Raw genomic sequence first — 17,765 nt, 5'->3', positions numbered from 1 at the left:
CTGAATACGGGTCTACTACAAGCTATCCTCTCCCAAGTCTCATAGTGTGTCCTGCTGAGTATTTAGCCCCGCACCACACCATGCATTAACCACCACAGCCTCGTGTGACCATCCTCTACCACACATCACTTGAAAACAGTCAGATATGATTAATATAACAAACAATGAGAGAGAGAGAGAGAGAGAGAGAGAGAGAGAGAGAGAGAGAGAGAGAGAGAGAGACCTTTCACTTATTACCATCACAACATAACGTTCCTAAGGTCCCGTTTCTTGTTCTCTTATGAAATACTCATACCACCTGACAACACACACCCTCACCCACCCACACACACACACACACATTGTTGTTACACAGTTTTGTTGTGTTTCATTCAGAGAGAGAGAGAGAGAGAGAGAGAGCAACGGAAAAAGCACAAATTAAAAAAAAAAAAAAAAAAAAATCAGTACCAGTATGAGCTCACACCACCGCACATCACGCCCCGAGTCAAACTGATACACGTGGTGGCTGGCTTGCTTCGGGAAGGGAGGGGGCAGGGACACAGGTGAGCCATATAATAAAATAAACATTTTTTTCCGTAGTTTGCTTCATGTTTTCCTTTTAGATCACTTCCATGCAACACTACTGAAGAGAATGCAAACTTATAACCTATTCATAAAAATAGCTGTGTGGTCAAGCCCACACTCTTTTTATCTCTTACTTTCTTTCACACTTCTCTTCTCACCCACTTTCTCTTTTACTATTTACTCTAATATTTCCTCCCACTTTCCTATCCTATCCTATCGAACCTATTCATATTTGGTATTTCAATTTTCTGGCCATTCATTCAGACACCTTTACCTACCCTGCCAGAATGCCGCACACCACTGGAAGGCTTGCCTGTTCCACGCTCACTGTAAGGAAATATTAATATTCACTTAATTTGAAACCGTTTACGCTACACAGTTTTAATAATGGTTTTCACTCATGGTTGACTTGTATGCAGAAAACGATACACACACATCGGTTCGTTTTCAGCTAACATGTTTACATCGCTGCCCGCGAGTGGCTGTCTTTCGTTCCGCCCTATCCCCACCCATTTCACCTGTCGATTCTCGTAATCCCTTTTGAAAACATGCGGCCCGGTAGTTATAAGGTTCCGACTTCCAGAAGACCTACGCGAAAGGAATGCGTCGGAAAATGCCTGTTTCCGAGGCGCTTGCGAAGAACTGAAGACGCCTTAAGGATAATTGTATGTGGTTTCTACCTTAAATAAACCAAAACAAAACAAACAAAAATAAAATTGCGGTGTAGAGCAAGTGATTTGCTCTACAGAAAAGACACATTCTTTGTTGTGGACACGACGAGCTTTCAAGTGGATGTGCCTTGATTTTGTTTATTGCCCTTATGTACACTTTCAAGACATGATGCAGTCCATTACAGAGTTTCTTGGCTACAAGTTGTTGCCTGTGCAGTACACTGTACAGTGCGTAAATCAGGCATTTTTCTTTGAGTAGGCTTTCAAATCCTCTGTACCGGCTAACCATTGCTGGTGCGTCATCAGTAGCCACTGCGGTAATATTATTGAGAGGTATGTTGTACTTTCTAAAATACTGCTGGACACATTGTAAAATTTTCAGCTTTTGCATCACCTGTGAGATATTTGCCAAACAAATATTCTTCAATAATGGCCTTTTGACTTTAACATACATCACATAGGCCATGAGAAGATTAGAGCTGCCAAAAGTCGACTAATCGAGTTGTAGAGATAACTTACTATCCTGAAATTCAGATACCAAGGTTTATTCCACATCATCTGCCATTTCATCATTTTTTTTGCACTGTATTGTTACTTAATGACAGCTTTTTTTTCAGAACCGAGTGAGAATTTTTCTTCATAACAGTTTCTGTAACTTCTCTAATGGCTGGGATTATGATTTCCTCACTACCTTTCCTTTTTTTTGCTATCATGAGGGAGATGTTGTATGAGGCTTTCAAGCCTCCTTCAGTATCAGCACTGGCTGGTGCTTTGAAAAGTCTTGATATTTGATCGACTTTTGAGTTTTTCTTTCAGTGCCTTGAAATAGTCAAGGACTCAAGGTCTTTTTTTTTTTATCAGAATGAACCCTTTCAAAGTGGTCCTTTATCTTTGCAGGTTTCATGGTATCATTACTGAAAGTCTTCACACAAGAGAAACAATGGCATGGTGTCATTGGTTAAATGAAGTAATGAATCCATATTTCAATTATTCCTAAGAATACTGTCAGCATTTCTTCGTAGCAGCAACAGCAGTCATTATGTCTATTACACACAATTTTCAATGCAAGTCACAATAATCAGTTCATGGACCACACTTGCGGAAGCTGAGTGTACTGAACTGAGAACTACTGTATCCCAGACAGCGAAAGAAATGCGCGTGGGTTGGGGTGAGGTATATGCTCAATCACTCAGTACAGGACAGAGACAGACAGGAATGTATCCTGTATGGACACTAGTATGGACAGTAGAGCTGTGAGACATGATGAGGGGAAGAGGTTGGTTGAAGGAAGTGTTGCCAGCCCTGCTGAAAATTCTGAAGATTTACTGAATTCAAGAAAGTAATACAATGTTTTAAAAAATCTAATGGTGTTTGATTTTCCTCAGATTTTAACAAATTATTATAGAGACTTCAAATCAGAGGCTTCAGTGGTCCCTTTGACCACAGCAGTATATGTTCAGATAATAAACATTCATTAACCCCTTAGGGTTTACATCAGCCACTTTGAGAACCCCTGTTCTAGATTGACAATAGTATAAACTGTTTCTCTTGTCTTGCTTTCTTTGAACGTGTGCATTTTGTCAATAACATGAAGGGGGCTTCGTTTTGTTGACTGTCTATGGATCTCTGAATTTTACTGGTTTCAACCAAATTTGGCAGTCTTTAAATGGGTTAAACAGTTCTCATACCACTGCCACAGAATCATTGCCTAAAGCTTAATAAATATAAAAAATAGTTTCAGCACAAGTAGTTCTAAGGGCAGGATTTGTGAGTGTTGCATTAATACCACCTCATCCTTGATGTTCACCGATTCATATCAAGGATTCCATATAGTTTCTTGAGTCGTACAGCTTAAGGGTAGCTATTGGGCAATTATCCAAAAATTATTTCAGATGACTGGACTTCCTGGTTGCCTACCTAAACTAACAGTTGACACCATTCAGATCTCTTCCCTCCAACTACTTTTTGGAAGAAAAAAAAAGGAGGTGGGTTGGATACTTTTTGAGCAGACACAGATAGATAAATATGAAAATAATAATAAATAACACAACTTGTGTTGCATAACTGATTTTTATTACACGGCATTATATTTTTCCCAGCCACTTCAAACTACTATGGCCACTGGAAATTGGTCGTATGCACCTTTCACATTAACAAGTATGGACCTGCTACTGAGTTATTGCTGCAGATGATAGTCTCATCTGAGATCACAAGTTGAAGTGAGCAGAACCCTATTGTCTTTTAAGTTCACATCAAAGATGGCTTCATCATCTCTACACTTATTCTACTGACCTATGTGATACAAAATTTTTCTCTTACATAAACTCTTCATTGAGCCTCAAAGTCTTACTATTAAAACATGGAGTTGGATGATTTCCCAGAAAAAAAAAATCTGATGTTCCCCTTGACAAAAATTATCACAGAAATGTCTTTGCTCTAATCCTTTGTTAACTTTACATTCCATAACCTATGTAATATCAAGCAGAACATGACAACAATTCCATTCTAACACAGTGCCAAAGAAGGACCTCAGAGACCAGTTTAACATCTTTTACAATCACAAACTCTGAAGTACAGGTAATAAAATATTTAATCCTTAAGGGATACATAATCCAGTCCAATGTAGAACCACAATTTTCTTTTTGATTTAACTCTTCTGCTTTACATGCCAAAAAGACCTGCAATTAATGCACAGACAAATGCTTAAATGAATATGATGAGCCTCACAATAGTGAAACGGCAAATATTAACATCATTGTCACCAAGTCAAGAAGCAATGGACACACAAAATTTTGTAGTGTAACACAGGATAATAGCATGTACTTATTCATACAGTATACCTTTATACCTTAGAAAAAAAAAAAGTTCATTATATAATCCAAAGCAACATTATATCCAATGAATAATCTTGAAATTTACTTAACTGACTGGAATGTCTTGAGTTTTCTATAAATATTAATTTTGGGTTCTCTGCAAGCATCATCAAATACTCCTAAATCCAGGAACCAATCTTAGCTCTTCCAGGACACTGCCTTTACTCATTTTTACTCATCTTGACAACTCTGTTTTCTTCTCCTCCACCTTCACTTTTCACTCTGAAACCACAGATTAACTGCATTGTGGAAGCAACATTATAGCAGTCGAGAGATCAGTAACTAAGCTAGTTATACAGATAATGCTTTGTAAGTGATGCTAATCCTGTTTAAAGTTTCTTGTTTGCCACTAATAATCTATGCATTGTCAAAAGAAAAATTCTGAGAAAACATAACAGACAATTAATATCAAGATATTTGGCCAACATTTTGGAATATGAAACTCTCTGTAATTTACTTAATACTAATTTCATAACTATGTATTACAAATGAAAAGGAAAATTTTCACTGGGTTTTTTGGAACTATCGCATCTGAAGGAGTGAAATGAGTGTGAGGAGAGAAGTTACATGAAAGTCAAAATTTGTCCTTAATTCAGAACAATGATGAACTTTCCAAACAGTCTCCAAGGAGAACAAATATCTTGCATACAGGCTAGCACATCACATGTACATTCCAATATAGTATACATGCATGAGCATGTACAATCATATAACATTTTTTCCCATGAATATGAGCAAAGGATATAAGTATGCCTTACTGTGGTGGCAGGACTGAGAGCAGGACAGCCAGTCTCCTTATCCTAAAGAGTACCCTTGATGATCTATCCACAATGATAGTGCCAAAAATGATTTTGTGAATAGTTTTGCATTCTCATGGAATGTGGCAAGAGCAGGAATACTACAGAATGTGAGATAACCTGCATTTAGAAAAGTCAGTTTTGTGTATGGTCATTACACATAAAGGTTAATGTAAATTTCTCTTTAGACTGAGAGACTGGATTGACTGCACATAGGAGAGGAGCTGGACAATGAATTTCACTGTTATACATATTTGATGAATTCAAGGCTGAACTAATGTTACATGCAGTATCATTATGATATCATCTATCATTTGCATATTTAAAACTACAGAAATGATTTTTCATGCCATGTAAATAGAGCTATTGTTGTTAAGAAGTTAAAATATGAAAAGAAAAGAGTGTGCTAATGATTTTATATATAAAAAAGAATGTTAGGAAATAATTTATTTTCACAAGGCTAAAACATTAAAAACATATTCATTTTGTCACAATAAAACAAGAAGTACATACTATATATCATAAAAAGTATAAGGAACCTCATAAAAGTATTGAAACTGCACCATTCTGATGGGAGTATAAAAATAATATTACACAATATTGGAACAAAAACATTACCAGAACCTATTCAGTGCATTTCAAGCCATCACAGAGATCCCTTACAGTAACGTTAGGTATATGTAATACTGCAATGTCATAAACTACGCCTGATGATATTTCAATGTATTCATTAAATTTTTTGTTCCTCTAAACCTTCATTAACTTCTCCTGTTAAATCATTGCTTCTTGATTTGCAGCAGGAGAAATACCAGATGGACTGATCTCTGAAATAAATTAAAAGTGAGCTTTTAGTTTTGTCACAATGACAATATTATTATTATTATTTATTTTTTTTTTTAAGAAGACTGATGTACTGGTAAATAAATTATTAATGATTTACAATAAAAAATACTCATTATTTACAAACATTAACAATTAAAAAAATACCTTGCATCATATATAGATAATAAAGCTACTTGAAAGTACAGAAAAACATTTACGTTTATCTACTTGAAGTCATAAATTCATACAGATTTGAATGATTAATACCATGACTCACCTGCCAAAGTCTTCACTCTCTTGTAGGGTCTGTGGTAACTCACATCCAACAGTCTCAGGCAGGAGGATGATGAGGAGACCAGAGATTATGGACAGCACACCAAAGACAAGCAGTGGCAGTGGCTGGTAAATGGAGGCCTAAAAGAAAATAAATAAATAGGTAAATAATAATAATAATAATAATAATAATAATAATAATAATAATAATAATAATAATAATAATAATAATAATAATAATAATAATAATAAATAAATAAATAAATAAATAAAAATAAATCGTGATCATTTTTTTACTCTGAAAAAGTTAAGTAGTGGCAACTTTTGTCAAAAACAACAACCTGTACAACCCAGGCTGACACCTCACACCAAGGTAAGACTTCATGTCTTGTTCCCTCATTCTGTCCCTTTCAGCCACCTATTATGACATGGAAGGAATAAAGTGACAATATTTTCTTTTAACCACAGAACATGTGGCTGGCCATGGTCCCACATCACAAGGGAAATAAGCTATGTATCAGTCTGACATCCACTTGAAGACAGAACCAAAGCATGGTAGCACACCTCAGAGATGGTTCCCTTTCCCCTGGGTTCATTCCTTTCAATTGCCTTTAATAACATGCAGAGAATAAGGTGGCAGCATTCTTCAAGTAAAGCAAAAGTGTGCAGCCTGCTGTCTCACCATAATGGGAGTGGTAACAGGATGATACTGTGCTGCTTCATGAATGTCCTTTTAATGGTCTAGGTTAGATGCTTTTGTTCCTCCTTTCATGTGGATACTTCTCAAATGTGCAATATTTCAGTATCTAATAATATAAATTAACTGATATTTTAGTTATTAAAAAAAATTCAGCGTGATGTATAATTTTCGTAGCTGCTGATATCTATATATTAATCACATGTGAACTGATTATACATTCTACCTTATTTCTTTCTTGTGATGCTATCATGCATAGCTCTGTCATTTTAAGTTTGTGCAATTAAATACATCTTCTTTCTAGTTCCCATATTATACCCATATTGCAGGAAGGATATAGGTCTATTTCAATCAGTACAAAGGAGAATGACTAAAAGGATACAGGGGATGAGGGGTATTCCTTATGAAACAAGGCTGAAGCTATTAAATTTACATTCCTTAGAGAGACATAGGTTAAGATGGGACTCGATAGAAGCCTGTAAGTGGTATGGGGGTTATAACAAGGCTGATGTAAGCAAAATTCTCAGAATCAGTAATCAGAACAAAACAAGAAATAATGAGTTCAAGCTTAAAAATTAAGGTTCAAGAAAGAGATAGGAAAGAATTGGTTTTCAAATAAAGTGGTAGATGAATGCAATGGACTCAGTAATCAGGTTATTAATGATAAGTCATTAGGGAGCTTTAAAAGATTAGACAAGTTTATGGATGGAGATGATAGGTGGAAATAGATAGGTATGTTTCATACAGGGGCTGCCATGTGTAGGCCTGGTGGCTTCTTGCAGCTTCCCTTATTTTCTTATGTTCTTATGTAATGTATTTAATATATTATAATTTAAACATAATTTCAAATGATCAAGTGACTCCCTTAAACATATTCAATACTGAACCATCACTAGCTACATGAGGCTTCTTCATCTTTCCAAGAAACATTCCTGTCATGTGAGGCTCAGCACAGTACTCACCAGGGAGCTGATGAAGGGAGCAAGGATGCCCCCAATACGTGCACACATAGAACACGCGCCAATCCCCACACTCCTGTACTCCGTGGGGAAGATCTCAGCCGAGTAGACATACACAATGGCAAATGCAGCAGCAATTCCAAATTTACCCACCAGACTCAGGGTAACTATCAGCCATTCAATCTCTGTCATAAAAAATGGAAAAAGGATTGTAGAGTCTAGACCAAATGTGAGACCCACACAGAATGCAGCTGGTGCATTGAAAAATGGTGGTTTAATTGTGGAACACTAATTAACCTATAGATTTGTTAGTTGTCATGTTTTGCCATAATCACTTAAGAACAGCTTATGGATGTAAAGATTAATCATAATCAAAGCAGCATTTGACGACTATTGAGTTGAGGTGATGATTGGAATTTGCTAACTTGGGAAGGTGATGACTGAAAATTCACAAATATATGAATAAAGTGCTTCAATACTACATAAAATACTGTAGAAATTTTGTATTCACACATACACACATATACTACACTGTCACATCTGAATGGTGATCAGCAGCATAATGAAAATATCAGAATATTATCAATGTATAATGGAAATATGAGAATACTGTTAAGGTGTTAGCCCAGAGGCCACTGTTTGTAATGGGACTGTCTTACATGCAAGAGTTGTAGAATTTTTTTATACAAAATTTAGAATTATAGAAGAAAATTTTATCACGAGTGGGAACACGTTCTTGGCCATAAGAGGTGAGTGGCCTGATTATGCTAGCACCAGGACTGCCATAGCAGCTGTTTCATGAAATGGCTGTGTATTTATTTGTGAAATCCATGACAGTACTGAAGCTTCATTAAATGATGGCACTGCTTGTTCTCAATGTGCTGTGCATAATGATATATAGCAAATATTACAACTTTGTATTGTGTTATTCACATATGCCTCTATATATAATTTCTAATGTGTGTAATGTACAACCACCACTTATAAGTGTCATCCCAGCCAGAATCTGATACAAGTGCCTACAGAGTGATCCATAAGATCCACTAAGATCACAATTTACTTTTCAAAAAGTTTAAAATTTAGGAACATGCTTGATCATTTCTTGATTACAGTTGTTACAGCAATTTATTTTCCATAAGGAGATTGTCTACTTCCACCATCAATGGATCACTGCTAGGCTCCATACATAGGCTGCATCTACAGTACATACGCATCCATACTTACCGAAGGAATCCACTTTGTCAGAAAAATCCCAGTTTAACTTCCAAATTTCTTCACTTTGCTTTTAAGTGGAAATCTTGTATATTTTCTCTCTTATCAACCTTTGTATTCTGTGAAACTTGATTTTCTCTTTGCTTTACCACGATTTTTTTGTCTTTTGCTTTTTTCCAACTCGACACGCCATGTCATCATGTGCTTTGGTGCGCATTGCATATGCATAAAACTGGAATAATTTCATTTCCCAGTAACATCAGTGCTTAAGATGAAACATTCTTGAAAAAGAATATATTTGAAAGTAACGTTTTCTCATGTATGACCAAAGCTTTGCCATTACTTTCCTTTCAGAAGATCGCGCAGCACATCATGACAGCACCACACATGCTCCACTTGCTCCTCACAACCTTCCTGGCTTATACTGACTCCCAAGGGAACCAATGACTGGAATTTTTCCCTGATAGTTTTGAGAAAATGTAGTTGTATTTTAATTTTGTCTGAGTCAAGAATATCTTGACAATTTTATAATGGTTGAAAGTTCTGGGAGCTTTTATTTTAATTATTTAAATAGTCTAGGCATTTACTTATCAATGCTGTTTTTTCTTTCTCTCTTTAGTTGTTCACAGAGCCAAATGTATTAAATCTTTATAAGAATAGAACTGGTAACTCCTGATTGCTGTAGCATACCTCCTGTACCTTACCTGATTATAAAAGACTGGATATGTATCACAAATCACAGTAAAATAACATGTGTAGGCATTATGTAAGACAAAGCAGAGTTACTACACAGTCATATATAATGAGGTTAGGACAGATACCCAAATCCACCAGTTCTTTTAGTAATAGTATAGAAATTGAAAAGGAAGGCCCATTTATTCCACTTCTATCCTAATGGAGTGAGCAAACTTTGCATGAGTGAGTGGCGTGGGTGTGGGCATAAGGCTGGCCGAATGCCCACTGGGTTTACCTTTTGGTATAAATCCGGATATGAAGCAAGCGCCGCCGCCAAGCAAAAGGACAAAGGTGAGCGTGCCCTTCCTGCCCATTCTGTGGAATTATCACGTTCAGTAACAACCTACAAGGCTCTCCAGGGTAAATTTTATAGTGAGAGAGAGAAAATAACATTTCTTTTTTTTTCTTTCTACTTTCTTCTTCAGTTCCCAGATGTAAAGGAAAAGCTTTACAGGCAGGGATTCTGAATACTTTGTAATGACATGTGAATATTTATGCTTCCTTTTAACAATCAAAATAATGCATCAACACATTATTCTGTACCTGAGGTGTTCCTAGTGTGTGTTTGTGTGTGTGTGTGTGTAAAGGCCGTAATGTGATGGCATTCTTGTAAATTTATGTATGTAGACTTCCCTTTAAGTGTGGCATATCAGTCTTCTTGTTTAAAGAAGAAACAGAAGAAGAAGATTTCCAGCCCTATAATTTCCTTTGGTTGTCTTCTAATTCACTACAGGGAACATAAAGACTGAAACTCTGCACTCTTTGTTGAGGGACTAGCTAGTCACACCACAAAGTTAAATGCATCACAAAGAAATGGGTGGCAGGATTGCCACATACCTTTGCCCAAGATCAGAAGAAAACCATTATATAGTACAGCAAAACATGCAAATGAAAGTGTGTACATAAAAGTAAAGTGTGCCTGTGTATAACATGTAAGTGTGTACACACACACACACACACACACACACACACACACACACACACACACACACACACACACACACACACACACACACACACCTGAATGTTAAAGGAAGCATTTCAGTGTACATAGTTTTATCAGTGCATAAAAATTGACCATACTTGGAGAGCCTTGTATCATCCAATAAGCATTTTCTGCTTTAACAGTGATTACAATTTACTTTCTCGGCATCACTGACTAGGGAGACTAAATAACTGTGATATAATTATGCAATAGACTAGATAATAATTATTAGAATATACTGAAGCAAAAGACAAGTGTAAATGTTGTTTTGAAGTATTTCTTAAGTAATCGACTCTGAAGTAACATGACATGAAAAGATGAACACTAACTATGGTAGCTCAATGAACCTTTCAAACTCAGGATAAAATTCTTAAGTCAGAGAGCCTGACAAAAGAAAATAAGATATAGCTAGTGCAAAAAAACAAATGCCATAAAATATCTGACATGAAAATGATTGACCACAATCAATAAAATGAAGCTGTAAAATATCAATTACTGCCCATCCTATGAAGACAATTAAGAAAGAAAAAGAATTTGATAGATAAATTAAAAAGTATACAGCTTATAGGTAAAAACCTATTTGGAATTCTTCATAAAAAAAATAATAACCATTGCATCTGAAGTGAGAAAACTATAAAGGCTGAAAAAATAAAACACTGTAAACTTCCCACACCTAGAGAAAGTAGACAACTTCAAGATTTAGTAAAGTCCTTGATAAATATAACACTATTTCAATTGTAACAAATACAAAGCACAATAATTTCTAGTAATTTTAGCAAAATGTACCTGCCATGAAAGATGGGGATGGAACTTGTTCAGTCATGATATCCTTTGTAAAGACTAAACTTTTGCTTTGAGCACAAAGTATATGCTTTTTACAGGTCACATTATCATGTAATGTATGCATATTAAGCTGATAAAGTATTTGCATCCAACATATGTCTATATAAATTTGTTTGAGAAAAATGGCCAGTAACATTACTTGTATGAAACTGATTTGATGGAAAACTTCTCAGTTTTTCTCAAATAAAATTTTTAGGGACATATGTATGCATATAAAAAAAATAACTATATATTGGGATAGCAAATATTGATACTTCATGATAATTAAGGCAAAAAATGAAAATACCATACTGGTGCACCTTCTTCTCAACATACTGCTATGCGGATACAAGTGCTGCCAGTGCTGGTGAACGATGGTAAGCACAACACTAAACTAGAAAACTTTACTTGAAGGAAACAACATAGAAGTGAAGATCAAGGGGAGTGACTTGTCCCGATCCACGATGACAACACCAACATTAAAAAGCGTCAGTCTCATGATTCTTTAGCAAATAATGTCAGCTTCTTTGAAGACCAAGTGCTAATTCATAAAAAGTCAACATCTTAAAATACTGGATATTGTTCTGAATATCCATAAAATGTAGGAATATAATGATATGATGATCTATTTTTTTTCTTTCTTTCTTTCTTTCTTTTTTTTTTTTTTTTTTTTTTTTTTTTTTGGTAAGATGGAGGTAAGCCTTGAGGAGCAAGGTAGTGTAAATCAAGGCCAATAGTAACACTAGTGAGCCAAATGCTCTTCTGATGTATAACATATTCAAGTAATGAGATCAATAAAATTTTTGAAACTTTACATTAAAGGTCTTGCTCTTGCCGTCTAAAGGCAAATGAATGATTGTAAAGGAAGAGATCTAATTTTTCCTTGAAATAAGAGAACAGAATCTGCAAAGTAACATTAGAATATGTAGGACACAGACACCAATTAATTTCATAATGTATATAAGCATGTGCCTTAGCATTTAAACATTAAAAAGCTTGAGATCTTTAAAGTACATAAGTGGTAGTGAATGAAAACAGTGCACATCAGTCATGCCTGAGCTTCTTTACAAGATAATGTCAAGTTAAGATCAAACTAGGTTTTAGAGTTACACTAAATCTATACTGCTATACACTTCCCAGTCCCCTATGAAGAGAGAACGTACCTGTCGAGAACCAAGTAGGAGAACACATATGAGGGAATCTCAATCAACATGGTGGCAATAAAGTTGACAAATATGTTGCCACCAAGATTCCCTGAGTTTGAGGAGAGTCCATAATACACCAGTGTGCAGACAGCCCTAGAAAGCAAACATTAATATCAACAATAAAGACTAGTGGTGTGATGTGTGGTGTTGCCTAGGTGACACAGCTCACTCTCATTAGTGTATGTGTAGCAGCAAAGTGTAGCATGCTAGTTTTACTATCTGGAAGAGACTATTTATTTTCTCTTTTATATTGTGACACTGTTAACCCTTTCATTGTTATATGTAACAATTCACAACACTTAGAACAATGTATGAAATCTTTATAAGCATCTACAAGGAAAAGAAAGGAAAATATGCAGATTGCACAATTTCTAGCCAGTATAATGATGGGAAATATCAGCAGTAAAAGAAAAAAGTGTATCAAAGTATTTAATATGTGAGGAAGAATGCACCAAATAGCAGTGAAAGGGTTAATCTAAATAAAACATATGAGACACAAGTCAAGGAATTTCTTTAACAATTAACTCTTTTAAGTTTTTACTTAAAATCTCTCATTCTTCCATTGTCCCTGACCAGGGAATCAACTTGTCTATTTATTTATTTATTTATTTTTCTTATTTCCTTGGCTGCTTTGCATATCACCACAAAACCCTGTCTTCCTCTTTTTGGACTATACTCTGTGGCAACTGGTACCTTCAGTGTTTTTTGTTGCCCTAAGCCAGAGCTCCTCTTAGGAAAAAATAAATAAATAATAATAAATGAATAAATAAATAAAAAATAAATAAATAAATCTCCACATTGCTAGCTCTTCATATGACAACTACTTTAAAGTTTACACCAATTTAGAAGCAACTCTCCATGTAATCTAGATTCCTCAAATGTTCTCCATTCTATGCAAAGCAAGTGATTTCTACATATTCAAGCCTTGATCATGCCAGATATTATTTATTCCTTCAACATCTCCCCTTTCATACAATACAATGAACCATCAGTTTGTTGGAGTATGATAATCCAGATAACAGGAAATTTGAAAAAAAAAAAAAAAAAAAATTGTAGAAGTTGAATGAAGTCAAGATGTGTGTGTGTAGATAATTATCTTGTGTACTGCAGAAAACAGTCCTTTTGCTATTTCTTTACTATTCGTGCCATTTCCTAACATCCATAAGAAAATGTGGATTCTTGTAGTTTTGGACATTCCTTTTTTTTTTTTTCTCCTCTTATAGTCAGGAAAACCAAGGGTTCACCGTAAGAGTGAATCCTTTGGAAACTTGCAACATACATTTCACCTAATTACAATGGTACTTACAATTGGAGATCTGAAAGCTGATGACTCAATTAAATTTGTATGAAAAATATATACAAACAAAAAAAAAAAAAAATAATGAGGTTAACAATCATGGATATTCATTGGTGTCCACTATCTCAAACTAGAAATAAAAATAATTGAATTTCCACTTGTAATTACTAGAAAGGAATGCTCAAGTAGTTTATAAAGATAAGTCATAAAATATTCAAGACTTGTGAGAAACTTAAACAACTGTACCACATTAAATGGGCATCTCTGCGACACTGCTGCAAGTCAACATTTTAGTATTATCATCATCTGAGTTAAAACTAACCTAATAAATATCAATAAACAATCAATATGTAATAATTAGTAACCACTTCAGATTGCACTGCCAAACAGGAAGGATGGTAAAGGAATACACATATAAGAAAGGTAGAAGAGAAATTGGGATAATGTGTATATTGTATGTTACTGATTGTTTTCCCCGCTGCTTGTAGAGAGTACAGTGGAACCATGGTTACTGAGTGTCTCCCTTTCTCAACAACTCAGTTTTCTAACAAAATTTTTAACTCATAATTGATTCTGTTGCCATACCATAATCCGGTTTTCGAACAGTTACTTGATTTCAAATACTACAAGACGTAACAAAAGCTGCCATTTATTATTGATTTATAGTTTCTATAAATATTTCCTTCATTTTTATATATTTGGAGGAGAGACACAGAGGGTAAGACAGTAATTCAACCTTTGAAATAAGTTACATGTGATCTCGTTGAAGAACTTTGACGTAAACAAACAAGGTTCAGTGCTCAGGAATAATCCCAAGCCTCCTTTGGCTCTCTCTATGACCCACAATGCCATCACTATTGCACACCTGCATTTTTCTAGTAGCTTTTCCCAGCAGCAAGATGTCTAAGTGTTATGATCACTTTATTTTGGCAGTGAGTGGGATGTTCCTCTCTGTGTCATTCTGTAAGGCTTCCCTCACTTGATCGGTGACAAAGAGAATGCCTGTATGGTCTAAACAATTTCTTTTGATGCGTTCTGTGTCACTAAGTTCATTCAATACATCCTTTCTGGATAAAAAATTTCTAAGCTGGAGATGTTGCAGAGTGGCCATCTTAGCAGTGAGAATGTCACTCATTACCCGCTAAGACATGGTGGATGGGTGTCTGAGAAAGAATCAATTTATTTTACATTGATTACTATGGGGAAAATAATTTCAAACATTTTGGATTTCAAATGGCATTCAGGAATGAATTACGTTTGAAAACCGAGGTTCCGCAGTACTAACTAACTACATGGAGGGAGAATCAAAACTAAGACTAAATTTCATGATGAACTCAAGCATTCTTGGTTACATGTTGAGTTGACAAAAGAGAAACTGATGATTTCTCATGAGGTTGTTATAACATATAATTTATGTGTGTGAAATAAACATGCTGATGTGTTCTGAAAAAATACAAATTCAGTGCATTAAGTAATTGCTACTCAAAGATCCATACAAATCCATCCTTAAGTTATCATGACATAACATTACTACTTTGTCTAAGTAATGCTTTAGTATATTGTTACTATAAAAGAGCAAAACTCAACATTTTGTGGATTAAAAAACACATCAAAGAATATAACCTGCTTAAAATTAACGTGAAGACATATTCTATACACATGAGTCCTCACTGTGTGAAGATTCTGCAGATTCAAATCATCACATGTAATAAGGCTGGTGTACTGACACAGCAAACATAGCCTGTATACTACGCTTGGCATCTTGGTGGACATGTAAAGCTCAACCAGTAAAACACTTATCCCTTGCTTGCTACATTAAGGGAACGAATCCCAACAATTCTGTTCTTTTACAGTAATTCTTGCCACTCATTAAATCAAAGTCTTATTGTTTCAGATATTTAAGATATAACAGAGATCATTATGAATACTAGAAAACCTTCACTTCCTTGTCAGCCAGAAGATGAAATTGAATTTTCAATTCTGGAATGCAACATAAATTTATATGCTATTTTCTCTCTCAGTGTTATGGCAGAGTATAATGCAACCTTCACTGTGTATTGTACCTTCTTATGGGTGCAAAAGAGCACTTCATTCACAACTGCGGTAAACATCCTGCCCTGTACTACCTTGATAAGTGTATTGGAACGTTACAGATGACATACAGGGTTCATGCACATCCATCATTAAGGTCTCATGAACATACTGAAAAGCCAAGGATACCACACCAGCACAAGGTCAGAGGGATCACAGGAGCACCTCAACTCACCAGCAGTAGAACATGTTGAAGGATCGCCTCCTCATGTTCGGGGTCTTCAAGAGGTCAAGTACAGTCTTCTTAACCTTGGGTGGCTGATCTTCCTTCACGAGATCATCTTTGCTATTGGCCACTGATATTGTGCCATCAACTGTGGGAATCTAGGAATAAACAAGAATTAGATAGCTATATCCAGTTCTTAAATTCTTCCCCAAATCATGATCATCATTTCACTGATAGGTACTTTTCCTTTGCACTTGTCAGAAACCTAAGAGCCAGTAGTAGGAATATTCAGAAAAAACATATTTTTAAAATATTAAAAACGTACATCACTATTTCTGAAATCGTAGGATCAAAAGGAAATATTATGCTCTGGGATGCCCTTCAAGGAGATAAGCTAAGGCCTCCCAAGAGGCTTGAGTTCAAAGCTCATGTCAAAGATTCCCAAGTAGTGTGATGTCATGACTCAGGTAAATGTGCAGAATACAAGACCTCAACTTAAACTGCACATCATGGATGATGTCACACTAGTTGGGAATATATGATGTCATAAGCTTCATGTCCAGGCCTTGTATTCTAGGAGATCTCGACCAACCTTATTGTATCCCAAAATCTTAAGCTGTATATAAAACTTAGCAACAAATAAACAGAAACAGTACATGCCACACCACAAAAAATGATACTGTACACAGGCAATGCCTTAACAGATATGAAATAATAATGGTAACAAAACATGACTGACAAGTAATTGTGATACTTTCATCTCTCCCACTTATCGGGAATTTAAGTGCCTCCATGGAGCAGTGGCTAGAATGCCTGGCTAAAAATCTGCTGGCCCTGGTTTGAATCCAGGCTCAGGCAGTCACTGCTGTTCATCCTTCTTTACTTCAGGCTGCTTGATAAGTGAGTACCTGGGGAAACCTGAGGAAGATAAACTGTGGAAATCCTGATGTCACAGTGGTCCTGTCCTTGAGTAAGGCATGTTATCCACCACAAGCTCAAGGGCCACTGTGATGGAGATGATCACTGAGGCCACATGCAGCTACAGTGTATGGTCCCAACATTACATTTTACCATACCAGAAATTCAAGCAACACCATATACAGGCAGACACACGTGCATCCACACTTTAATCCATACCTCAGGGTTTGTGTCCTCCAGGAGATGTTTGGGGACTTCCACTCCATTGACCTTGGCTGCCTTGTTGATGATCTTGATGGCATCACTCTTACGTCCCTGAGACACCAGCCACCGCACACTCTCGGGCATCAGCCTGCAGAACAATACCATGTTAGTCCATACACACACACACACACAAATGAACACTGCTGAGGTATCCTGGAGTGTTATTTCAAAGCATTCATATCTCTCCCTCCCTCCTCTATACCTTCCTCTGATCTGTAATACCATCTGTAGAACCATCAAATTAATCTTCTTACATCTACATTATCCTCCAATCTATTGCTCCTCCATTTCTCCCTCTTCTTTCCATCAACCTCTCTGTTTAGTAATGATCTTGCTACAATTTAAACAATACCATTATTTCAAGTATGCAATGATACATAACTTTTCTTTATGTATGCAAATCATGTACCACAC

General features: G+C 35.8%; 1 protein-coding gene and 1 long non-coding RNA gene across 9 annotated transcripts in view; one reads left to right on the top strand and one right to left on the bottom strand.

Annotated features, from left to right (window-relative positions):
- The first annotated feature begins 905 nt into the window (after window positions 1–905).
- Window positions 906–5,295, top strand: LOC135089575 (uncharacterized). Its single transcript, XR_010261551.1, has 2 exons — window positions 906–1,568; window positions 2,133–5,295. It is a non-coding gene; the product is annotated as an uncharacterized LOC135089575 (long non-coding RNA).
- Window positions 3,287–17,765, bottom strand: part of LOC135089573 (organic cation transporter protein-like) — an 86,010-nt gene continuing 71,531 nt past the window's right edge. For all 8 annotated transcript variants that reach the window (XM_063985314.1, XM_063985309.1, XM_063985307.1 and 5 more), the window contains 7 exons: window positions 17,307–17,439; window positions 16,179–16,327; window positions 12,574–12,708; window positions 9,839–9,918; window positions 7,660–7,841; window positions 6,005–6,141; window positions 3,287–5,729 (listed from right to left, as the gene is read on the bottom strand). In XM_063985314.1, coding sequence (XP_063841384.1) covers window positions 5,636–5,729; window positions 6,005–6,141; window positions 7,660–7,841; window positions 9,839–9,918; window positions 12,574–12,708; window positions 16,179–16,327; window positions 17,307–17,439 — 910 coding nt within the window. In that variant the 3' untranslated portion in view covers window positions 3,287–5,635. The remainder of the gene's footprint in view (window positions 5,730–6,004; window positions 6,142–7,659; window positions 7,842–9,838; window positions 9,919–12,573; window positions 12,709–16,178; window positions 16,328–17,306; window positions 17,440–17,765) is intronic.

Source organism: Scylla paramamosain, chromosome 33, assembly GCF_035594125.1.
Source record: "Scylla paramamosain isolate STU-SP2022 chromosome 33, ASM3559412v1, whole genome shotgun sequence".
Lineage (NCBI taxonomy): Eukaryota > Metazoa > Arthropoda > Malacostraca > Decapoda > Portunidae > Scylla > Scylla paramamosain.
Note: the sequence above shows the minus strand (reverse complement) of the source record. Positions and strands in the feature narration are given on the sequence as shown.